The following is a 27,190-nucleotide window of genomic DNA, read 5'->3' on the forward strand; positions in this document are numbered from 1 at the left end:
TAATAACAGAATTGTGCGACAACACTTCTATTGTGACTGCGAACCGGATGTTTTCGTGGTAATAAGTTTCTTTGAAAACTGCGTTTTAATCGACTAGAAGATGGAATATTTCCCAGGCAGTGACATCCCTTTACCATTTTAGGTGTTTTTTGTGTGAAGGGAAATAAGCTATGCATGGAGTTATATATAGGCAACCGTATACCATTGGCGTGAATCAATTCTAACAAAATGACGCCTTCAGATTAACATGTGTTATAATTGTCAAACTGAGATGAAATATTCTTCTCTACTGAAATAAAAACTTGACTTCGAAAACTAAAATTACTTTCAAACAATGCTTCTCATATGACTTTGAAATGTTTTGTCAAGATGATTAAGATGACTTGCCGCTTGTCAAAGATAATCATGACTAGAATTTGACCTAATTACGTCGATGATATAGAAGATAGCAATAACCCCACAGGAAGGGTTTATTGTTTAATGTTTTATTGTTTGGCCTAAGAGAATGTTTGAACGTCAATTTTAAAAAATACTCACAAAAGCAAAAAAAATGGACAAATAGCAATCAGTATAGAAGGGAACACTTGTTTGGCCATACCGAAAAAGAGGTAAGCCTACTTTGATACATGCTTTCATTTCCAACATAATCTGGGATGAATAAAATAACTCACTGACCATAATGGAATTCTGAACACATTTCATTTTGGTAGTACACGCCGTTGGCTTTACAGTGATAGTGAAAATGTATATCGACTTCTATTTGTGCTACCTCTGTACAGTTACTAATACCTTTCATGTATTAAATTTTATATTAAAAACCAATCGAAGTAAATGATACAGTTGCAAATGATGTTAAAGTGATTAAGGTACTAGGCAAATGGTTTCAAATCTTTTCCTTACATATGTCTTAAAATCTGTTTTGATTATCTTACACATTTGGCCCCAATTTCTCGAAACTGCTTAAGCTTAACTAGCCTTTTCATTTACCGAAAATACAAACTTAAATCAAATGTTGTAATTAAAAAATGGTTTATTGTGATTATCAGAAAGATAATTCCTATCTAAGTATCAAACTTTTTAAAGAAGTAAACATTATGCAAATTATTGAAAAACAAAAATAGTGAGCTAAGCTTAATCCTGTTATAAGAGACTTAAGAAGTTTCGAGAAATTGGGACCTTTACCCTTTTTTAAGCGTACTCAAAACTATTAGTTAAATAGAAAGTATTGGAATATTTTTTTATATTCTCCTACAGACATTTAGATCAAGGTTGTGTTCAAATGGGTAAAAGGGTACTTTGTTTGAAAATGAAAGCTATGTGCATACAAATTCAACCTATGCTGACCAACCCTTGTAGTAATTGTTAACGTGTAAATCGTAATTGGGAAATGCTTTCATCGATGCACAATAACCCTGGCTATAGCTACAACATGCATCAATCCATCAGGTTCGACCTAAATTTCGAAGTACATTTATCGTTTATACAATAAAACACACACAATTAAAACGGTTAAAATCCTATTGTGGTTGGATAGATCGTGTTTGGGTTCCACTTGTGACACCTGCTTCGAACGAGTTTTTTTTTCCAGAGATATGTGATGTGCCCCATTGCTGTCATTGAATACGCCTGTCTTGTAATGTGTTCAGTGATTATCTATGTATTCCATTGCCGCCAATACAATGCCATACCTGGATGTATTTTGTTCAGTGATAAGAGATATGCACTATTGATGGAAAGAAAATATCACACCTAGGATATATTTTTAGTTATAGGGGAAGTGCCCCATTGCTGCCATTGAAATGCCATACCTTGGATATATTTTAGTCCGTGAAAGGGGGCGTGCACCAATGCTGACAATGAAATGTCACACTTGGAATATTGTGTACAGTGATAGGGGACGTGCCAGATTGCTGCAAATGAAATGTCATACCTTGAATGTATTTAAGTCCGTGAAAGGGTAGGAACACCATTGCTGCCAATGAAATGTCATTTTTGGGATGTGGGACATGCAACATTGCTGCCAATGGAATGTCATTTATAGGATGTGGGACATGCAACATTGCTGCCAATGGAATGTCATTAATGGGATGTGGGACATGCAACATTGCTGCCAATGGAATGTCATTGATGGGATGTGGGACATGTAACATTGCTGCCAATGGAATGTCATTAATAGGATGTGGGACATGCAACATTGCTGCCAATGGAATGTCATTAATGGGATGTGGGACATGCAAACATTGCTGCTAATGGAATGTCATTAATGGGGTGTGGGACATGCAACATTGCTGCCAATGAATGTCATTCCTGAATGTATGCTGATCAATCATAAGGAAACGTGCACCCATTGCTGCCAATAGCATGACATACATGGAAAAGTGTACAAGCACCATTTCTGCCAATGAAAAGTCATACCTGGGATATGATAAAGGCATAATTGCTGCTAATGAAATGTCATACATGGGATAGGTGACGTCCACCATTACTACCAATGAAGTGTCGTACTTTGGATGGAGACGTGCACCATTGCTGCAAATGATATGTCATACACGGGATAGGGGACTTTCATCATAGTTTTCAATATTATGTCATGCATAGGAAACGGGACGCGCACCTTTGCTGCCAATGATATTTTTTTAATATCTGTAGTGTATTTTTTGATTCCAATATTTATATTTCATCACAGTTGTTTTACTTATACATATCAATTATTTACTCTGCCCGGTTGTAAATTGATGTGCAAACCAAGGCTAATGGAATTTCATTAATGGGATGTGGGACATGCAACATTGCTGCCAATGGAATGTTATTAATGGGATGTGGGACATGCAACATTGCTGCCAATGGAATGTCATTGATGGGATGTGGGACATGCAACATTGCTGCCAATGGAATGTCATTAATGGGATGTGGGACATGCAACATTGCTGCTAATGAGATGTCATTAATGGGTTGTGGGACATGCAACATTGCTGCCAATGAAATGTCATTAATGGGATGTGGGACATACAACATTGCTGCCAATGGAATGTCATTAATGGGATGTGGGACATGCAACATTGCTGCTAATGGAATGTCATTTATGGGATGTGGGACATGCAACATTGCTGCCAATGAAAATGTCATTCCTGAATGTATGCTGATCAATCATAAGGAGACGTGCACCCATTGCTGCCAATAGCATGACATACATGGAAAAGTGTAATGGCACCATTTCTGCCAATGAAATGTCATACCTGGGATATGAGAATGGTCAATAAATTTTGTGAAATCATGTTCTCCAAATAATAACACAAAAAAATGACTAAATTGTTTTTAACAGTTGGAATGACATACATTAATTTCATATAGATTCCTCTTATATGATTATATGATAAGGACGGAGGGATTTTTGATATATAACGTTTATTAAGCGTATTAAATTATACAATAAAAGGAATATAATGTTAATTGATTATATACGCATACATATATGCATACCTATACTTATAACGCAATACAGATACTTTACATCATAAAATAGTTTATTAAACATGTGTTCAGATAGATACCAAAAAAGCTATACAGATACTATACATCATAATAGTTCAACATACATATATACAGATCAATACCAATAAAGAATTACAGTTATTATACATTCTAGCAGTTTAAATACCAAATATTTATAATATATATAAATATTAACGTAGTACAGTCGGTATCTACAACAGTTTTAACACAAAATGTAAAAGGTGTTGTTTTACCCCAAAACACACGAATAAGTCAGTCCGCTCACGTACGTCCATTTAAACAGAAATAGTCACTTGCAAAAGCACAAGAAACATTATTAAAGACAGAAATAACGTTTTAATTGTTTTCTACCAGTAAGGTATGAAAGTGGCAAACACTTCCTGCTTTCCCTCTGAAATGGACGACTTATAAATTTATTAAAACGATCAATGTTACAATCTTATTAATAAACAGAAGGAGATGTCAAAAGGTTTGCCCGATCGTCGGCCTCAGTCGGTGAAATTGGAGTAGGTTTCATTCTGCAGAATGTATTCTTTGATCACTTCATGGACAAACTGAAACTGCTCCTAAAATGAAAGCAAATTCATGTTCATGCTTAACAACTGGCTTTGGTTCTGGCGAAAATGCATGGTACACGAATACTTTGACATTTTTTATATTAAACGAATAACTTTAACCAGGTCAACAGTTCCAGTAATGCAGTGGAAAATACAAGGATAAACCCAATAGCCGAACAAATTATTTAAAGATGACCCTGTTTGGAGGCAAATCGATTTCTTAAAGTCGCCACTGAAATTAGGATAGAACCATTAAAATAAACCAAAACATAACTAGGCATACATATTTTGCAAAATGGTAGCAATCAACAGATGGGAAAGATGTGTGTCTTTATTAAAATACTACGTTGTGTACACATGCTATAAGAGTACGTACCAGGGAGGGAATAACCTGTTCCCTGTAGTTTCTCATCTCTTTGATGACATGGGTAATAGCAACGTCTTGTTCTATCTTCATCCTCTCCAACACTGCTGATACCACGCAGAGCAGGCCGCTTCTGTCTGCTCCGTTCCTGGAACATAATATAAAATGGGTTCATTTAATCTATTTTACAACAGTTATTAACCAATGAAAACTACAGGGACAAACCAAGAACCCAAACAGTATGATGACCCTGTTTGAAGGCACACGGTGGTCAAAGCCCAACATACTCTAAACGAGAGAAACAGAGCGTTCATAACAACACCGATATACCACATTCAAAACAAATCATAAATACCACATTCAAAACACCACAGACATACCACATTCCAAACAACACCGATATACCACATTCAAAACAAATCATAAATACCACATTCAAAACACCACAGACATACCACATTCCAAACACTACAGACATACCACATTCATAACAACACCGATATAACACATTCAAAACAAATCATAAAATACCACATTCAAAACACTACAGACATACCACATTCCAAACACTACAGACATACCACATTCATAACAACATCGATATACCACATTCAAAACAAATCATAAAATACCACATTCAAAACACCACAGACATACCACATTCCAAACACTACAGACATACCACATGCATAACAACACCGATATACCACATTCAAAACAAATCATAAAATACCATATTCAAAACACCACAGACATACCACATTCCAAACACTACAGACATACCACATTCATAACAACACCGATATACCACATTCAAAACAAATCATAAAATACCACATTCAAAACACTACAGACATACCACATTCATAACAACACCGATATACCACATTCAAAACAAATCAGAAATACCACATTCAAAACACCACAGACATACCACATTCCAAACACTGCAGACATACCACATTCAAATCAACACTGACATACCACATTCAAAACACCACAGACACACCACATTCAAAACACCACAGACACACCACATTCAAAACACCGCAGACATGCCACATTCAAAACACCACAGACATGCCACATTCAAAACAACACAGACATACCACATTCAAAACAACACAGACATACCACACACGCTTCGAAATATATTTATTAACAAAAGTTTGGGTTCATGCGTTGGAAGAGTCTATGTGAAACATGTGTTTATTGGGGGTTTAAATAGTTTATGGTTCCTCAATTTCACACTTCCCCAAATATTGGTTAATAATTGCAAACTTAAAAAGCTCAATCGGAATTGGCATCATCTTGAGGTATAAACTTTTAAAAACAAACACTATACACGGACGGCAAAAAAGATACCTGCAAACGAATGAATTAGCCATCAAAGGTACATGACAATAATTGACGGCTCGACTTAATCATTTCAAAGTACAACTTTTTATGTGTTCATATATAGTTGAACTAAAATTTGTCCCTGTGGACAGTTTACTTTGAGGTTGACGTAACACAGTGTTATCAAAACCCTTTCCGGAGTCTAACAAAGTGTGAATTGATATATATATATATGAAACGTAGTTTAACATGTGTTGACTCCAACACCACTTTTTAACACAGCACGAATCAAACTGCATCTCCTCAAGCGCTTTTGAGAAATATGCATGCTTACGGCCCGGCATCCTTACACCATATACACACATAAAACAAATATTGCAAATCCTTAAATTTATATTTTAAAAAATACCCAGCGTGTATGCCAATATTTGACCAACGCCAGTTTCAATCATATATCATCAACATTCACGGTATCTGGCCGTCATCAAGATAATGTAGGTTTGGCTATTGCACATACTACACCGTTCCTTTGAAAACTTAGAACTTGCTGTTGTCATCAATGTATTTCCCCCCGTTACTCAGCAATATTATGCATATTATTCGTGGTGCCTAGCCCTTTTTATCAAAACAACGTCTGCCCGGCATTTAACTAATAATCGTTAGTTTCAGTATCAAATAATAAGAACATAATTCCGGGTGTGCGCCGTGTTGCAAAGTCAAGGGGCACAGATATCAAACCGACATTTAACCGATGACCGATATTGTTGGCGAACTCTTTTTGATGTTGGACGGATGTCGGACGGATGTCGATTTTAAAAGAAAACATGTCGGTCAAACTTTAGTTTGGTTTCGAGTTAATGTTATTCACCAATGTTAGGCCGTGTTTCATAAACAAGACATAACTATGTCGGATCGATATTTGAGGCAACACCGATTTCGTCAAGATATGTCCATGCTAACTGGGTAATATCTAATGTAATAAAAGACAAGTAAAACGGATTGTTTTTTTGGTTAAAAGTGAAGAAAATCATCGAGAATAAATTATGTCTGTGTAAATGAATGGCCGATAATGCAAATGTTGGTTGTCAGACTTGAGAAAAATATAATAACATTCACTTGCATGCAATGAACGAGAACAGGGTTGTTTCCGGATTGGTGTTGCCAATACTGCACTGCATCAAGAAGGTTTAAAACATCCTTAGGCGAAGAGGGCAATGTTGAACCGGCAGGCCAACTTTCTAACTGTATCTGTTGAAGTTTCTGTGTCTAAAAGGAGAAAAATGTTGCACTCATTGTTTTCCTGTTTCTTTCTCCTTTACCATATTCTCCTTTTGCTTCCTCAACTTCATTTCCTTCGTCAACATTAAAATTAACACAGTAATTCTAAGTATTCATGTTTTGTATAAATGCTACTTTTGTCGATGATAATGATAAAGTCAATGGTGATGATGAGGCGGATATGGAGGCGATAGGCAGGCAGATTGAGATAAAGGGAATAAGGATGTTACGATATTGACAATGATAGAAAAATGAAAACATATGTTACGTTATTTACAAAATTACAAAAGGATCTTTCGAGCAAAAAAGAACACGCAACCTTTCCAAACCGTTTCAAGTCAAGCGAAATCTTTCGCAATCCTCTTTCGCATTCCTCGTCTGTCTTGAATATCGTGATGTTTTCAAATGCTTCCGGGTCCTCATTTTCAGGCCAATATATTTCGCCTTCCTAGAATTGACAGTGTGTTATAGGTATGCAATATTTCCGAAATGATACTATGGGAACAACAGGAACTATTTCATTTTCACAAACATTAAGACAGCAATTAGTTTTTTTTCTACTTTTCGTTTACTAGATAGAATCGAAGCACTTTCATATAATTACTTTATTTCAAAAAGATCAATTTACTGAAGAGTGAATACAAAGAAACCGAAAATGTGTCCTAAAGTTGCAGCAATTGCGTTCATATTGTTAAAAGATAGATGTGTCCGAATTTGTAAAATAAAAACGCAACCAATGGTTACAAGCTTGAACTATGATGCGCACTAAACCGGGTCAACTTTCACAAAACAACTAAGACGAGAAATACATTTCCCGCCTGAAATCTTACCACCCGAATAGACGATAAAACAACAATAAAATCAGGCGGCAGAAATGTCTTTCCTAAATTAGTATTGCGACAAAAGTAGTATGTGGAACAAAGCCCAGTCCCGTGCTTCAAAGTATGTTAATGGATATGAATCCCCTGTCGTTATGTTTCACTTATAGTCACATATTTGTCATAAGATAGTTTCCTATACTGGAAGTTTAAACACTCTTTGGACTACGGGATAAACTGGTTTTTCAACCATCTGTCTTTTACCAACACCTCCTAATAATTGTTAGAAATCACTCTTGACAAAATTCAAAATGGATCGCACCTTCATCTCAATCCTGTTGTTCATCATGACGATTGTACGGACATCGTGTTCAACCACCAGTCTCCAGAAGTCAGTCTTGGTCGCTTCTAGCGGTGTTTGGGTGACAATGAAAGCTCCCTTCTTCTTGTACCCCTAAAATACACATAACTAATTCATTAAACGTCGTTCGTTGAAGATTAAATGTAAGATAAGTGGTAAGTAAACTAGTCTTATTTTGTCCTTTTTGTAGATCATTTCAATAAAGAAAGGAACATTAGTTCAATACTACTATTTGTAACATCACGTTTTCATACGCATGCATATTTTTCACAGACGGGCGGTGACTGCATGCTTTGATATACCCTTAATTTGTTGATGTCGGTGCAACATACCGGAAGGAATACAGCGTTGATGTAATCAGGCTCAGACTTTTTACCAGAGGGAGTCAAATACGGCATGTGATCTGCATCTGTAAAACAATAACATTTGGGGTGTACAATTATCAGCTTCTGAATTAAGAACTGGCAGAGCTTTAAACAATTCAACAAATAAAAATATAATTACCTGGGAGAATGTTGGAATACCGATTCTTATTCCTATTCCGCACTTCTTTTGCACTAACGTATTGACACTCATCAACCACGGGGGACATTGTCTTCATCCTCTGTGAAAGATCACGTGATAGAGGTTGATATCAGCTGTGCAAATTCATGTTGTAATTGCAGAAAATAAGACAGTTTAATCGTCTTAACTACCAAATAGTTCATGTAGGTAACACAACGTACAATTGTCCGTCGTGCAAGACCGAATCTATAGATTGACTTACAGAGAACTCCAAATCAATTTTCTGTCGATCCTCGTCAAAGGACAGAAGTTCTTCATACGCTCCAAGGAACTTTGACGCAGGTAGAGCCGATGTGGACAACATCAACGTCTCTAGAAGTGCCATGTGCAGAAATATGTACTGGTCCTGAATAAAAACATATCCATAGATGAGGTTCACGAATCTGTTTAGGTGCATAATTCAGCAAATTAAAGTACTCATTTTAGTTCCAAGATAAGTATTCATCAAATATGACTATCATGTTTCAGCCCTATTGGCTGTTAAATACATGTGTAGTATCTTCTTACCGGTGTTTGGACCATGTCGACCCTCTGTCTCCTCAGCGTGTTCACACAGCCTACAGGGTCGACATATCCCATGACGGAGGCTTGTTCAGCCAGAAAACTTAAGGAAATAAATGTCCCTGTACGGCCAATACCAGCACTGTAACAAAACACCGCCAAACTTACGCAACTTTGTATTATACAGTACAGGCAAAACCGACAAATTTCTATTTAATAAACCAGAACGAATGAAGCAACAGTGTTTATGTAGAATCTTTGGGGCTTGTTTCAAATGTAATTTAAGACAAATTTATACACTTATTTACTGATTAGCAGGGAAATATGCCGTCATAATAGCAGGTAATAAGGACATCAGGACAATGCATTGCACAAGTTATCGTATTACATTTTGCTTAACGCTGGTAATGGTATTAAAACAGACACAAAATGGGCAAACCTGCAGTGGACAATAACGGGGCCCTTCCATTTAACAGTGGTTGTATCCACTTTATGTCGGAAATGTACCAAAGATGACGCATACTTCGGCACACTTTTATCTGGCCAGGAAGTGAAATGAAACTGATAGATTTTTCTCTCTTCCGCTTCCGCCTAAAAATGAAGCTTCTGTTCAAGGTGCTTTGAAAAAATTGGCTTCAGGTATGCACTTCAAAATGTTGATGGAAAATTACCAAGATGTACTTGTAGAACTATTTACGTGTAAGTATTTTTTCTTCTAATGATTTTATTTCTGATCTAGAAGTACCATGAATACTCAAAATGCTACTCATTTTATTAAGTATCACAAAATAATAATATATATATCGTAAAAACTAGACCGTCATGTCAATATGCTTCTCATTTCAAGAAGTGCCACAAAATATAAATTAAAACTTTCCCTTGCAAAGTGAAACAAAGTATAACAATAAATCAGACCTATATGCTAGCATGATGATTGATTCGGAAAATCCATCGATATGCTCGTTGATAAAGATGGAGTTGTATAATCATGATTGTCACAATCTTTATAGAAATGTTTAAGGTCGTCTTCAACCATGGTGAAACAGGTTAAACATATTTGCGTGACAACTTGAATTAAACGTTTTTTTGCTCTATAACAATATGGTTAAAAATATTTTAAACTAATTTTTATGTGTTACTATTATAGAGTGTGATATTATGTTATTGATAGTAACGTTACATTCCAAACCACTATATAGCCTATGATATTTAACATACGAAACTTTGGTGTCGGAGCTCGGTTAAAGTCAGCACTTACTTTCTTTATGGTGAATTTTCTAATGACGAAATCCGAAAAGTATTCTTTGCCTCGAATGGTGACTTTGTAATCATCGTATTTAGCGCATCCTTCATCAGGCCAATACTGAATGCATTTCATCTGCAAAGTAAAGTTTATGGTTTACTTTAAAGGCCTAATTTTAGCCTTCTCTAAGTGTCCCCCAATCCATGTGAAGTACACAACATTTACGTATTTTTTTAATTATTATTTCCGTCTATTAATCTCAGATCTGGGTTATCTAGGTTGTATTATAGAAATGAACAAATAATCTTGTCTATTAGTGTGTTATTTCGTCATTTTCCGAATAATAATAATTGTTGTTGTTGTTTTTGTTGTTGTTGTTGTTGTTGTTGTGGTTGTTGTTGTTGTTGTTGTTGTTTATTGCTATTATTATTCAATATGATTTAATCATGATGCTTCAAAATTTGGATATTACAATGGTGACCATGTATTTAAGAGGGATTGAAAATATCAGTTATATAATTATTAAAACACTTATTGTTATTATTTGTTTACTATTTATTTCCCATCTGTCAAATTAATAAATGCATTGGCTATGCAAATTGTATACATACGAATGTATGGTTATGTTTTAGTGAGACAATGAAGTTATCTACTCTTAAAGTGTCAACTGGAAATGGTCCTGAGCCAATTAACAAATACACATGTGAATTATCAAGACAAGTGTTCTGGAAAAAAGTACTTGAAGTGACATAATGGACGGGTGAAATGTGTGGGTGGGTCGGTCGCGAAGATAAAAGAAAACACTGCTTCCCGAAAAATCAACAAATTCGTCGATATTGCACATATTAATTATGGATCTAATATTAGAAACAAATTAAATGGGATATAAGCGGCTTTGGTCTACTTGTTTCATCAACGACATTTTAAACGGGCACACAAGTTTAAGGATATTATGTTCTATTATTGTCATTACTCAAACTGCTACAGAAGTTGTATTAAGAAAGCTACCAACCTTTTGATCCTCTGTTAAGTTGGTCAGCATGACAATCTTTCCGCTCTTTGTTTCCCACACCATTCTCCAGAAATCAACAAGTATTTCGTCCGTTGGACCTGCAAAAAGTTCTAGGTTATAATAGAAGCATTTGTCCAAGAGCATTAAACTATAAATTTAACAAGACAGGTTTTCAAGCAAAAAAACTTCAATACATCAGAACTATACCTTGGGAGGCAATGAATGCACGTGTCCGAGTATAGCCCTGCAAGTAAACAAGATATTCAATTTCAAACAATAAATGAATACACTTAACCTGTCATCGTTCGAGAACTTGCAATTGATTGAGTTCGAGGCTTAGTCCCGATCATTATTCCTTCTATTTGAAATTGGTGTTCAAGTTTGCTTATTTTTTCACTGTATTGTTTACACATTTAGTAGACGACAGCCTTTGAAAATACGTCGCGATTTCCACAACGCAATACAGAAACTGCACCGAAGTAAAAACAGGGTATAACGACTCTAAAGTTTTAAAATTCATTTAAAGTATACATGAAATCAAACTGCATGGATCGTTTTGCACTATAGTTATTTAATTAAAAACAAAACAAAACAAAAAAACCCGAAAACATACGTGGATGTAATTGGCATTGATATAATCAGAGTTGTATTGGTCATCCAGTGGCAAAATCACTCTTGTATCATCGTCTGCATTCAAACATATAATTGATTACAAAATGTGTTAGACAGGTAAAAACACGCATTGGGTTGGTTACTATATTAAATTTGATGTTAAAATCATAAATAAACACCGTCCCGTTACAAAGTGTAACCACAACGATAATGAATTGTAGGTCACCACAAGACGAGTTTCTGAGACTAGCATTAAGGTATTGTTCTAACTATACAAGTAATTTTAAGAATACCTTACCACTATTAACCAAAATGTATCTTCAAAATAAATACTCCACAAAGCTAAGAGTAGTAAATAATAAGTAAATAATACATGATGTTAAATCATAACTAAACATATGTTATAACGTAACGTTACTCAGTCTGACCACAACAAGGGTGAACCAAAACTCCCCACAGTCGTACAAGAATCACTGTCACTACACATTTAACGTGATGATGATCAAAATCACATGGCGTGCTAAAAATGTTGTTATTTTTATTTGAAAGAAATACAATAAATCTTTGAAAACAACGTTTTTTGTTTTTTTTCAATGGAAGTTTACTAAATCGAATTGCATATATACGTGTAAAAATAGTTTTCCATTTTATTCAGCTATGTAGTACATGGTGGCAGTAATCTATCTTATCTGCTTGTCAAGGGATATCACTGCGTACGAAACTCGGACTAGCCATTCGGATGAACTGTAAGACGAGTTTCTGTAACTCTCAATGAGGTATATTACTTACTGTACGAGTGATTTAATAAACAAAAACGTTACCAACATTTATTAACGTGCATGTGGATGATAAACCATACCCTGGTAGTATACATATCAGAACAAAGAATATCCCTGGACAAAAATGAGGGTTTTTTATTGAATTTAATTTTTCCCATACTGAAGTCATATAACAGGATTTGTATGTTACCAGCAGTGTTCGGTATGGCCAACCTCTCTTTTTAAATCAACATGTTGCAGGTTGTTATACAATTGACTTACATGGATATATTTTCTTGTATCTATTTTTTGACCGATTTTTAATCTTCAACGCCTCAGTGTAGTCTTCCGTCAAACCTTTGGGAAAAGCCTGCAAGTAATTGAAATGAATCACTTGTGACAACATAAAAACGCGTATTGCCTTAAATAAATTGTACAACATTTTTTGGTTAAAGTTAAAACATATCTGATTTAAAAATTCAGTATTGAAGATTTTGATTGAGTTTTAATCTTATAAACATAATTTGCTTTGGCATTAAACAGTAATGTTAATGTGTTTGCTAACAGAAGACTACTTGAAGTGTTAACATAGGACAAACATTGTTTTTGGCGTGAGATAGCTAACCTAATATTTAAATATTTAGATGCGAAAATATATGCAGAATGCTTTATGATTTATACTGTATATATTATGTAATAATACGTATGTGTCTCACAGTCGACAATAATGGCAATCACCACAGCTTTTTGATAGCACAAAACAAACTCAACGAGTGGAATCATTAAATATAATCACAAAACAATAACTATCTGTAAAAAGTTTTAGATTTAGTTAAGCATTCGGTACGTCACTGTTGATATTAACACAACCGTAAACTCAATCAATATAAATTTGCTGCTTTATACCTCGAACTGATTTTTCATAGTATCTACGTAGTCTAGTGATAACACTACTTCATAAAGGTCATCGACACTTATAGCAGTCTCTGGTATTTTCTTCCTGGTTTCAAAGCTGTAGTAGGACTGTTCTTTCATAGGTTCTTCCTCGTACGTATCAGTTGAATACTCGTCTTTTCCTTTTTTAAACAATATATAAAAATATTTATAATCATATATAAATATTTGCATGATAAGGAAATGACCAAGTAAACAACTCATTGGATGCAAAATAAAATCAATAAACAAACAGTAGTTTACCTTTTGGAACTGCTAGTTGTAATTCGTTCAGTTCGCTATAATTATTCGATGGCTTGCCATCATTTTCAATCCGTTTTTCATAACGACACTCTCTTGACAATTTTGCTGCTTTCCTATAATTCGTACAAAAGGGTAAAGCATTGTATAGCATAATGTTGTCAATTTAATGTAAGGAAGAATGAATTTTAAGACACTATGTTTAAATAGTTTTACTTCAAAATTTCATAAGGTAGTGTTTCATTACTTCCCTTTTGACCAATAAAACCGTGCTGGTTTAAACCAATTAAAAAGATAAAGTATTTAAGGGAGGTAAGTTGGTCAGGATAAAGCATTCATTTTCGTATAGATCACTTTGTAGCCGAGTTTTCACATGTGAATTCCCCAAATGACCTTGATGAAATGATCTAGATTTTAATATTACAAACCCAGGTCTAATTTAGAATACATAATTTAAATAAGATACTATGTTGTTGCGTTCATGTCCAAACTATACATCACTGGTAAAACTATAATAAATGGAATGTGAGAAATACGTTTGCTTACCTTCTATGTCGGTAAATAACCAATATAACTGTAACGACAGCAATAACAACAGCTATTCCTCCCACAGCTGCACCAACTGTTCCAGTGGAAGTTTTAGTAGATTGTGCGTGGTCTTGAAAAGAAAAAAAATACATCTAATTATTGACTTATAAAGGATACGGTTTCAAATAAAGTTTATTTATGATCACAGTAATAACAGGTTGTTCTAATTGTTGTATTTTTGTCAATATAAGGTCCTTTCTTGTAAGAAAATATGTTCTAAACTGGCATGTGATGTCCATTCAAATGCGTGCAGGAAATTGTTATTTGAATCAGGTAACAACGTTACTCTCAGACCTTGCGTTGTCATTCAGTAACACCTCCGATATGACTTATCAAATTAATATAATTATTAAATTTCAATATTCAAGATATAGTATACACGTTTCCCTTAATGAAATACGAGGTATCTGAACTTACATGCGCAAATTGGTTCGGAACTCCATGTATGATCAGCTTGACAGGATCCATATCTAACACTCGCTTCGTAGTCCCCAACACAATCGTATGAAACACGTTTGCCGATTTCGCATGTGTCTATCCGTAGGCATTCACTTGTGTTAACTATTAAATTTTCCTTATGTTGCAATTTACAAACCGATGCTGAAAATAAACAGTGCCATTATTCATGTGTTTATATATTCAAATTTAGTTTAGCTCGATTGTGACGAAAGCTAAGCTTATACAATCACTCTCGTGCCCGTTGCCTGGGAAGAGACCAGTATTGTGTCCTTTTTTGAGAGGCCATACGAAAGTACCCCTGATGGGGATCGAACCCACAACCTCTAGGGTGAGAGGCAGACACCTATACCACTCTCACCCTCACCATTTGTAGACTGCAACTGTTGTATAAAGTGATAATTTATATATTGTGCAACGTTTTGCCGGTTAGAAAACAAATCACGTAAGCATGGTAATACTTATACCTGCTAATTTATTGACAATTATAGAATAAAAAAAACTGTAGGAACAAGCCCAGTAGTCGAAATTTTTAACAATACCAGTTCATCAAAACTGAGTAAATGTTATTGAACAAACTGTCCTAAAACGGGTATCGTGTTGTTATAATTACTGAACCAACTTTCCGAGTTGTTAGAATTTCAATCATGAAGTCTGTTGGTAACGTTACTGCTTCGAGAGACAGCGCTCATTAACTAGCGTTCGTAAAAGTGAATATCGTTCCGCAAGCTAGATTTTGCACCGCTTACCTGTAACCACTCCGAAAACAAATAAATAGACGAAAAAAAGGAAACACTCTACAACACGGTACAAGAGAACGTTCTGCATGGATCAAACTAAAACAAGAAATCCGTTAATGTGTTGCTTAATCTTTCACAGACTAAAGTAGGTCCATTTAAATCAACTGATTCTCATAGCCTTCGAAAATAAATGATATGTATTAAGAACCAGTATTAGTTACCAAGTTCTGGTGGTTGAAATTCCCATAATAGGCTTCCGTTCGCATGGCAGATGTATGACAAGTTACCATCCACGAGGTAAAAGTTACTACTGTTGTACGAAGCAGTTCCTCGTTCCGAAACGAAAAACATTGAAAAACTTTGTTGAAATCGTGAACTAAGAATGCTTGTGTCGTTGCATCTTATTTTACTACAAACTGGTTTGACTCCATCCCAAGTCCCATTTTCCGAACAAGTTTGCTCCTTCGATCCTTTCACTAGTTGAAAACCAGAGTCACATAATGCTCTTACTTTGACTCCATATTGGTAGTTTTTGCTTCCGTCAGCATACATATTATGTCCGTCGCTGTATTGCAAGGTTACATTTGCAAGTTTCCCGAACGTTGAACAAGTGACAATCATGCATGTTGAATTCCTCCCACTGAATTGTCCTGTTCCATGGCATTTCCGATTCTCACCTCTAGTTAACGAATATCCGTTTCGGCAATTAGGCTGAATTATCGCACCGAAAGAAAGCACACTATTATTACTTAAAGTCATATTCCCAGAAAGGTAGTTACCGTTTTCAAGACTAGGTACCTGGCATTTGACTTGTTTGCATGAAGGCGTTGAACTCCCAAAAGACCCATTTTCAAAACACTGTAACCTGCTACCAAGGCCGTCTAGTGTACTTGTATACCCTTCAGAACAATTAAGGAAAATGTACGCCAAAGGCGGCACCGTGCCATTTACATCAAGTTGGCTATCCGTAGAATATGTGCCATTCTCAACCTGTGGTATCTGACAGTATATAGTACATTCAAACTCAGTGCCATCAAAATTACCAGATTTCATGCATGTTCGTCGGATAGATTTTGCATTGACAATAGTATACCTAGTGTCACAGGCGGTTTCTATTGAATAATTTAAAGGTACGTAACCTTTTGAGACATTAGTAGTATGATACTGATACAAGCCGTGTCTAGGGGCATCAGGAACTTGACAAGCAACTAAAATATAGAGAGAACAATGTGTATGTTATTTTCGACTGGGTAACATTGTAAGTATATTTGTATGTGCTTTTCCATGAAACAAACTTTATAACATGCATTTAATGAATAGTAACATAACAAAAACGGAAGAATATTATATCCTACTATAAACGCATGTATCATTTGAAGGACAGTATAAATTGTACACAGAGAACGAAGCGGTTGAAGAGATTTCAAAATAATTGCAAGTATAATTGCATAAAAACTGAAGTATAAGATTAATATGTAGCGTTGTGTATTATTTCTCACATTTTTTATTTAACTAAAACGCTGCCAAAGTTGTAACTGCCAGTTATAATATTGAAGTGTTCCATATCAATATGTGCATGAAATGGGAATACTGAATAAATTTGGTTTCGACGGAAATGGCATTTTAATCAAACTGATAAGGACAAACTTACCTTCAAAAATTTCAACCTCGCAAAGCGTCAAATAATGCGGCGTTTCTATTTTAATACGTCTCAAGTGTTTGGCTGGGTTGATTTCAATTTTAATAACATCTGCACATGCGTCATTCTTTGGGATTTTGTAAGGATCAGGGCAGGAACCGTTTGAGTTGTTATCTTCAAACAAGTGTATCGCTGGTGCCCATGCATTCTCTGAATATCCAAATCCTTTTACAGTCATTTCAAACAGTCGTTCCCTCACTGAAAACATAGATTGTTTTATTCATGGACCGTCTCTAAAGCATACGATTAGACATGGACACTTGGAATATTTAAGCACCATACTATGCAAGCATCGCTCCGTTTTTTTACTGTGATTTATGGAAATACACTCACTATTCAGGTTTTAAAATTTACGTAACGATTAGGAAGCGCAATTTTTAAAATTTAAAGTTAGGTTTAAGGTAGATATTATAATTACTATTTTGTGCCATATGTTCAAGATTATTGTACAATAAGTAGCGAGCCTATATAAGTGAATATCGTTGTTATTTATACGCACTTCTTATTGCACGGTAAGAACTTTGCCTAATGGTTACCGATTTTATATAAAACTCATGAATGAACGAAAATAACAAAAAACGCGTTTCAATATGGTACAACGTGTATAAATTTAATCAATTACATCGTCAACCTAAAAAAACCCATATGTGTTCTCAACTTTCGCACTCAGATCAAAGCAAAAAGTTAATATATATGTGAAGCGGTAAGTCACCGGTAATCTATAACCATTCGAAAGCAGTTCTACAATCAATGTTGTGAACAAATAAGCATATAAAGGTAACTTTATACACGGTATATAGTACTTACGCTTTGGCTCTCTGTTGTATATTAAAATTCCAGAGATCCAGTAAACCTGGTCAAGGTCTAGCTGCCACCATGCTTTGTGTGTAGCGTTGCCCAAAGAAGTGTGGGCACATACCCCAGAATCAGCTGCGTTACTTTTATTTCCGTCTACAGCTAAACTTGCTTTTAGTTCGGCGTGTTCTCCGAACGTACCAGGACCTTGCGTTACAATGTTTGTTTTTCTTAATGCAACATTTCGTCCTGAAATAAAAATAAAACATCAGAACACATTAGCGAGATTGCAGGAAAAGGAACACCATACATTACACACTCATAGTACCAGAAATATATGTTTCCGTTTTTGTTTTCCGGTGAAATCAATTCAAAGCATTGAATTTCAACCAATTGAAAAGGTTTATAGGGATAACTAGTTACAAGCAAATTGTATTGGTTTTATTGATTCGAATTGTATACCTTACATCAACAGAGGCAAACGCAACCACTCATTTTCTATTATTTGTAGCTTATTTGAGAGTAATTTTGCGTTTGTTATGTTTATTATTATTATATGTAACTCTGGAAGTGAATGCAGTACCTACGATTACAACACAAGCTCACTTATAGCACTTAGGTGACCAGTATGATAATACATTACTATAAAAAATTAACAAAGGGTTGTTATTGGAAAACAATATTGATAAATAACGAAAGATATTTACCTTCCAAATGCATGTGGCAAATAAGCTGTCAAAACAATAATATGAACGAAAAAAAAAACTTTTATTTAAAATTACTCTTTTCTTTGCTGATTGCGCACCACGAAATGTTGTCCAAATGTCTACTCGCGCTTTTTTAATTAGTCTTATTATCAAAATATTTCGACTGTAATTTGGAAAAGATTTAACCTCAATTATTTTACACTGTCATAGAATAACAAATAAATAATATGAGGACATTTAACCATTTTTGTGAAATTACTTAAATTATGGATCCGTCTTTTACATGGTCACTTGTTGGTTAATAAAAATCGATCTTAGTTATTTATCAGTATATGTCTTAATCAATAGAATAGTTATAATAGTTAAAATTGCTCAATATATGTATAACAAGTTTAGGCCGCTCCATTTACAATGTGTACTTATTTTACCATATGAATTCAAAGAAAGTTAAGATCCAATTTAGTTCATTCGTTCGTTTTACCATGAGTTTGGAGACTGCTTGCATCAATGTAACTCTTGTCTTTAATAAAGATTAGGGATGCACACGAATGGCAAAATTGATATTCGAATATTCGGTAATTCTTTCGATCGAATACTCGAATATTCGATAACCAAAACTAATATTTTAGGAGATCTAGTAAACTATTATTATTCGCTATAGCAATAGCCGGGGTCTTTATAACCTTCTTTGTCGTAGCCGGTACACGCGACGGATCCTGATTTTTCCCTAAATTAGCCTCTGAAATTCCCTATTACATCAAAAGGCAAAACATTTGTAAAAAAAATGAAAAATTTCAATTCCACACATTTCGTTTTGTAAACAATGCGAAATCAGACCGGCGACGGTTTAGGGCCGTTATTAGATAACGGAGGAGTTTTCTGTAGGAGTAGTTTTCTGTAGGAGAGCAGCCTCGTTCTTGGATTGACCTTTACTAAATATAACTGTGAAAAAACCAAACCATTGTGGGTACTATTTAAAAATAAAAACGAAAACAAACGTGGACTTTGACCCATCTATTGTACAACAATACAGGCAATATAACCTAAAATGCTATACTATACAGTTACATTTCAAAGCATGAACGATATATTGAAACGCGGACAACAGTTTGTGGCACGTACATGTAAGTAACACAATTCATTAATATCGTCACGGCGATTTGAAATATATTGCAAAACTTAATTGGAAGCCAAAACAACAATTTGGTATCAAGGCCGATTTCTTAAGTCCTAAATTGATCTGGTCATTTACATTTCACCGAAAATGTTTGAAACTTGTGAGATTTCACTTGTCCAAACGCCAATTATTGTAAAATTACTGGGACTGTTTATAGTGCACGACCATATGCCCTAATTGACACATGACGCGTGTTTAGTGTATTGTCATCACATTCACGCCTTTGACATTCGTGTAAAAACAAGACAAACGAATTGTATACACAACAACAACGATGTAGGCAAAAGGTTATTATCTTATTTATTCAATAAAAAACACATCGAATATTCGAATACCGATTTTGACATTCGAATAACAAACGATTGATCGAATATTCGAATATCCTTTTGCATTCCTAATAAAGATTGATCAAAGATAATATAGTCTAGGGATAAGCTATATATTTTTTTAAATATACCTCGATATAAAATTGATCGGTCGTAATGGACGCGAAAATGCATCAGAAAGGGTTCGAAATGTCAAACGTTTGTTTGATAAATCAATTTTGTGTTCCAATCTTGACAAAAACTTCAGCAGAGCGATAAGGGCATTGACAGTGTTTAATCCGTTTTTGCGCCATGTAGTGACAACTGCAAAGGACGAAAGAAGGCGTTGCCAGTGTTGCGCCAACAAATGCTGTCAAGATACAGTCCAGCGATAGAAGGCGTTGCCAGTGTTGCACCTACTAATGCTGTCAAGGTACAGTCCAGCGATATAAGGCGTTGCCAGTGTTGCACATACCAATGCTGTCAAGGTACAGTCCAGCGATAGAAGGCGTTACCAGTGTTGCACCTACAAATGCTGTCAAGGTACAGTCCAGCGATAGGAGGCGTTGTCAGTGCTGCACCTTCTAATGCTGTCAAGGTACAGTCCTGCAATAGAAGGCGTTGCCAGTGTTGCGCCTACTAATGCTGTCAAGGTACAGTCCAGCGATAAAAGGCGTTGTCAGTGTTGCACCTTCTAATGCTGTCAAGGTACAGTCCAGCGACAGAAGGCGTTGCCAGTGTTGCACCTACTAATTCTGTCAAGGTACAGTCCAGCGATAGAAGGCGTTGCCAGTGTTGCACCTACAAATGCTGTTAAAGTACAGTCCAGCGATAGAAGGCGTTGCCAGTGTTGCACCTACTAATGCTGTCAAGGTACAGTCCAGCGATATAAGGCGTTGTCAGTGTTGCACCTACTAATGCTGTCAAGGTACAGTCCAGCGATAGAAGGCGTTGCCAGTGTTGCACCTACAAATGCTGTCAAGGTACAGTCAAGCGATAGGCGTTGTCAGTGTTGCACCTTCTAATGCTGTCAAGGTACAGTCCAGCGACAGAAGGCGTTGCCAGTGTTGCACCTACCAATTCTGTCAAGGTACAGTCCAGCGATAGAAGGCGTTGCCAGTGTTGCAACTACTAATGCTGTTAAAGCACAGTCCAGCGATAGAAGGCGTTGCCAGTGTTGCACCTACTAATGCTGTCAAGGTACAGGCCAGCGATATAAGGCGTTGTCAGTGTTGCACCTTCTAATGCTGTCAAGGTACAGTCCCGCGATAGAAGGCGATGCGAGTGTTGCACCTTCTAATGCTGTCAAGGTACAGTCCAGCGATAGGAGGCGTTGTCAGTGTTGCAAGTTATAGTGCTGCCAATGTACAGGCAAGCGATAGGGTTCGTTGACAGTGTTGCATCTACTATTGCAAATACAATCACTGCTTATGCTGCAAATAAACAGTCCAGTGACTTGGGGCGTTGACAGTGATGTATTTTCTATTGCTGCATATAAAAAGTCCAGTGACAGGGGGCGTCGACAGTGATAAATGTTCTATTGCTGCAAATACACAGTCCAGTGACAGGGGGCTTAGACGGTCTGCAAATTCTATTGCATTCAATGAAGGGTCCAGTGACAGGGAGCGTTGAAAGTATGGCACCTACTTATGCTGCCAATAAATAGTTCAGAAACAGGGGGGCGTTGAAAGTGTTGCACAAACAATTGATGCCAGTGAACACTCCATCGATAGAATGCGTTGACAGTGTTGTACCTACTATTGCTGTAAATGTACAGTCCGACGATAGCAGGCTTTGACAGTGTTACACCAACTACCGCTTCAAATGTACAGGCAAGCGATAGGGGGCATTGAGCGCGAATATTGTACATACCATTGCTGCCAATGACTTGTTCAGCGACAGGGGGCGTTGACAGTGTTGCACCTACTTTTGCTGCCAAGGAACAATCAAGCAATAGAAGGATTTGACAATTTTGCTACTACTCTTGCTGCCAAAGGACAGTCAAGCGATAAAATGAGTCGCAGTTGCACCTTCTTTTGCTGTCAATAAACATTTCATTGACAGGGGGCGTTGACAGGGATGTTTTTACTGTTGCTGCCAAGGTACAAACCAGCAATGGCAGGCGTTGAAAATGATGCACCTAGTTTTGCTGCCAAAGTACATTTAAGCAATATGAGGCAAGGCCATCGTTGCATCTCCTAGTGCTGCCGTTGAACTGTCCATCAAATGGATGCGTTGGGAGGAGTGTTGCACCTACTATTGGTGCCAGTTAAAGGTCCAGCAAATGGAGGCGTTGACTGTTGCAACTACTATTGCTGCCGATGAATATAGCGATAGCAGACGATGGCAGTGGTGCAACTTCCATAGCTGCCAATTTATAGTCCAGCGATAGGGGATGTTGACAGTGATGTATTTACTATTGCACCCAATGAAAAGTCCAGCGAAAGTGGACGTTGGTAGGGTTGCACCAACTTATATTTGATTCAACATGACGAGTTTAAGTTTTGATATGAATAATATTTATAATATCAATAAAGTTGAACAATTCAAAATAACGGATGATATACAGAGTTAACGCGAGGCTGGGGATACGAGAAATGTGCAAAATGTCCTTCAGGTGGCGATTTACGTTCTATAAACAAAATAAGTTTGAAAGGTTTCATACTAACATCATGAATATTCTTCTACTGTTGTTTATCGTTTTCTGTACTTTTACTTTCACACATTATGCTCCGAAATTTCTTTTACGTAAGGCAAGCATTTAGTTAAAAAATGATTTAAATAATTGTGAAGAATTGCATATAGCCCAGACGTTTAAACAATGGAAGTTACATTAAACCGAGATAGGGATATCTATAATTCCACGCATGGTGATACATACATCACTTATGGATCCAAAATCTTACCTGTCGGCTGAAGTTTCGTGCACGGTTGGGGTTTGCGAAATGCATGTGCACATAATGTGGTTCACTCTTGTGAAATGGATTACCCCCGGTTGGCGTTAAGTGTTGCATAGTGTGTAAAAAGCTGATTATGCTTGATCCTTATTTTATTTTCTTGTCATTTAATTTCATTGCACATAACCTATCGACTTTTGCATACGATACCATGATTCCATGATTATGCTTTGAAAAACGAAAACTGAGCATGGATCGTTTGTACGTTATTTGCCCTTGGTTTTGTGTTGATAATCATCTGCTGTATTGGAGGGCTTTGGAAAAAGGAGGTAAATATAAGACCAAAGCCTACCGCCTGTTGTATTAAGGGATGACTGAAGAAAAAAATACACTTGTTTCGAAACTCAAAGATTATTTTCAATACTTGTTATTAATTTTGAACTTTTAAGGCCAAAAAAATAAAGTGTTATATGTTGCTTAAAATATATAGTGTAAATTATACATATGAGGTCCAAAACAAACAGCTTAAATATCGTAGAGAGAGTTCGACGCTTATATCGATATAAACATTATATAGCAAAACTATTTAGAAAACATTTTTCTGTAGATGTTTGGGAAAAAGTCAAAGAAACAAAGCACGATAAAAAGAAAATAATACACCAGTTAGAGAACGAAGAGACATTTTTGATATTTCATCTAACTTGTCAGAAACTAACTCTTGACTGTGTTGCTCGTACAGGGATTTACATTTTCGTAGATAAAGGACAAAAAAATCAAGATAAATTAAGTACACTCTGCAAATCGAATAACTTCCCTAAGTTGCATTTTTTACAAGAAAATAACTTGATTATTTCCTTTTTCTTCATTGTTATCTTGTCATCAATGGAATAAGGAATCCGACCCACAAATAAGCTAGTTCTCAGATTGCTACATTATTCATATTAATTTTTGATATCATATGACCCGATGTGAATTTGGTATGATTTGAAATGGTAATTTTAATTAATTACTCATATGTTAACTAAATGACCAGAACTAGATTAAAAATAGTATTTTGTAGTTTGTAGTTTTACTCTTTAATGCAACTGACATCAGACGTGATATGCCCTATTTGCAATATTCAATGCCAAGAAAGCTTGTTTGTTATATAATTTACTGTCTTATTTTAAAATTGTCTTTTTTACACGTAAAACCCTTTCAAATGATATCAAAATTATGGGATCATCAGGCATCGACCATTCACATATATGTGGGCCGGATACCTTAACTATGAACGTTTCTGTATCAGGAAACAATTGCAGATCGTAAAATAGACTTTATGAACTAAATCATTCAAAGAGAAGGTTATTTGTGATTTAGCTAACTAACTTTGAATAAACCTCGGAAAAGCAGTTAGAATATAAATTAATTACATAAGGCACAATCTGACATATAAAAAAATACTCTGTATTGAAAAAATACCCTTTCTGTTATCAACATTTTGAGAAACTTTGTTGTAATATTTCTTTATCTTACTTACTTCATATTTGAGTCGCTGGTGGTTGAATTCGTTTAGACACGAAGCCCAATAATAATACTAACAATTTTAAATGACCTTAAGTAAACACTCAGTCGGATGTGATCAGTCTTTAACTGTATCAACATTGTCACGTGACAGCTTCTGTTCTTAATACAAATAAAGTTTTATAGATTTTATATAATAATTTATATGCTATAGATGTTGGTTGTGTTCTGTCTCATTTCCTTTATAACGCCATGTTCTGAAACTCTTAGTGTATGCAGGTATGTATTTTTTATATTTCCTGAATATGCACCTAAAGGCTAATCTTCATTGTTTCAGTAGATTTTACTATTTTCTTTCATTAAGTGTTCTTGAAACTGTTTAAGGTAATTGTGAACAGAATTGTACATATTCGAAACGTATTGACAACGCAACATATATTTATCGGGATGATGACATCTATTATTCCACACAATACCAATAAATACCTCTTTTGTGGATCCCAAATTGTACCTATCGGCAATGATGGCTACACTTTGATTTTGCATTAATGAACAAACATAACATGACTGTCAAATTGTCGCCGAAGCACCAGAGACACTCATTTGTGCGACATCATCACTTGCAAACATCTGGTAAACGTATCAAACGCTTACTATCTTACTTCAGCAAGGGTATGAGATTGAGATGGTGCACAACAAATACACATACGAATCTAAAGTGGACCCCACAGTGTGTTCCTGGCTTTGCGATATAATCTGGACCAAAATGATACCTGCCAGAAAGATTGGCAATGGAGCGAAAATGAGCCGGTCTGTTACTAACTGTACTGTCCGTCTTCATACAACGTCGTCGGTGTAAACCCTGCTGGTGTAACAGCCAATAAATTAAACGAAACCGCTTAAATGTTTTGCATGTTGGGTTTTTATTATAAAAGCGTCTCAAAATGTATGTGCACACAATGTGGTTCACTCTTTTGGAATGGCTTGTTCCCTGTATGCGGTAAGTGTTTAATAGGGTGTAGTAAGCAGATAATCCTCTAAAAGGAGCCTTAGAAAAGCTTTAGCCGATTTCTTGTTTTGACGATATTGATCTTATCAGTATGCCTTATCCCGAACGATCATCATTCTTTTAAATTTTGTTTCCATTACATTTGTGTGCCCTCATTGCAACATTGTGTTACTAAGTGTTTGATATTTGGTTCGTGTGTAACAAATCGACAACCACATGAAGACTATTTACGATACAGTGGTTAAATGATAATGCTTCACAAAAGGAAGTTTACTCGGCATTGATCGTTTGTACGTGCGGTGCTCTTGATTTTGTGTTGATAATCATCTGCTGTACTGGAGTGCTTTGAAGAAAATGGGTGTAAATATATGACCAAAGCCTACCACCAGTTATATCAAGGGATGACATAAGTAATATGTAGTATAACATTGATTTGTTTATGAAAACAAATGAATACCTGTTTTGTAATTAATAAAGGCAAACAAATATCTTAAGAATATTTCGCATACAATTATATAGTATGACTAGTATACATAATTAGTCCAACATATGCAACTTCATCGTGAAGAGAGCTAAATGCTTATATTGATATATAGATGATTAATCAACTAAGATAACATATCTGTAACATTTCTATAGAATTTGATTTCTTTTGGTTTTCAGAATCAAGACACGAGAAAAAATACAAGACAAGAGTAAAGTAATGAAGAGATAGTTCTGATATTCCAACCAACTTGACAAAAACTGACCCTGCCAGCGTAGCTCCTATTTGGATTAACTTGTTCTTAGATACAGATAAATAGAATCAATAAAACAACCGGAAAGAAAACAAGTCTAGTGACGTCTGCAGCTGAAGAGGTAAACACATCCTCTATCAACTTTGATGTGCAGCAACCTTCTTCAACATCTGAACATGTATTTTCCAACACAAGTAAGTACATGTAACAAGGAGATGTTTCAATGTACAATTATGAAATATCGCAAATAGTTATTTCATTTGCTGTGCTTATTTCAAAATATCAACGATTTAATGTGACACGCTTTGTTTATAGTTAATACACTTTATAAAAGTTAAGTTTTTTTTATTTTCAGAACGTAGTTTTGCTAAGTATTATCCTTTGGATCCTTGATTATGAACGATTTTATCTATTTATTTTACACTTTTATGCGGATTTAAGTAAGTGTTGACACTGCTGTTGCC

The 27,190-nt window shown here is 35.6% G+C and overlaps 1 protein-coding gene across 1 annotated transcript in view; it reads right to left on the bottom strand.

Annotated features, from left to right (window-relative positions):
* Positions 1-3,490: 3,490 nt before the first annotated feature.
* LOC128215480 (receptor-type tyrosine-protein phosphatase alpha-like) overlaps positions 3,491-27,190 on the bottom strand; it is a 33,071-nt gene continuing 9,371 nt past the window's right edge. The window contains exons 2-22 of the mRNA XM_052922162.1: positions 18,404-18,640; positions 17,549-17,794; positions 15,119-15,301; positions 14,660-14,771; positions 14,117-14,229; positions 13,826-13,995; positions 13,202-13,289; positions 12,163-12,236; positions 11,757-11,793; positions 11,550-11,647; positions 10,553-10,672; positions 9,734-9,885; positions 9,301-9,436; positions 8,996-9,139; positions 8,734-8,833; positions 8,562-8,638; positions 8,191-8,322; positions 7,370-7,498; positions 6,893-7,038; positions 4,447-4,582; positions 3,491-4,079 (exon numbers count right to left, since the gene is read on the bottom strand). Of these exons, the coding sequence (XP_052778122.1) occupies positions 4,002-4,079; positions 4,447-4,582; positions 6,893-7,038; positions 7,370-7,498; positions 8,191-8,322; positions 8,562-8,638; positions 8,734-8,833; positions 8,996-9,139; positions 9,301-9,436; positions 9,734-9,885; positions 10,553-10,672; positions 11,550-11,647; positions 11,757-11,793; positions 12,163-12,236; positions 13,202-13,289; positions 13,826-13,995; positions 14,117-14,229; positions 14,660-14,771; positions 15,119-15,301; positions 17,549-17,794; positions 18,404-18,640 (2,708 nt within the window). The 3' untranslated portion in view covers positions 3,491-4,001. The remainder of the gene's footprint in view (positions 4,080-4,446; positions 4,583-6,892; positions 7,039-7,369; positions 7,499-8,190; positions 8,323-8,561; positions 8,639-8,733; positions 8,834-8,995; positions 9,140-9,300; positions 9,437-9,733; positions 9,886-10,552; positions 10,673-11,549; positions 11,648-11,756; positions 11,794-12,162; positions 12,237-13,201; positions 13,290-13,825; positions 13,996-14,116; positions 14,230-14,659; positions 14,772-15,118; positions 15,302-17,548; positions 17,795-18,403; positions 18,641-27,190) is intronic.

The sequence above is a fragment of the Mya arenaria genome, chromosome 13 (genome assembly GCF_026914265.1).
Source record: "Mya arenaria isolate MELC-2E11 chromosome 13, ASM2691426v1".
Taxonomy (NCBI): domain Eukaryota; kingdom Metazoa; phylum Mollusca; class Bivalvia; order Myida; family Myidae; genus Mya; species Mya arenaria.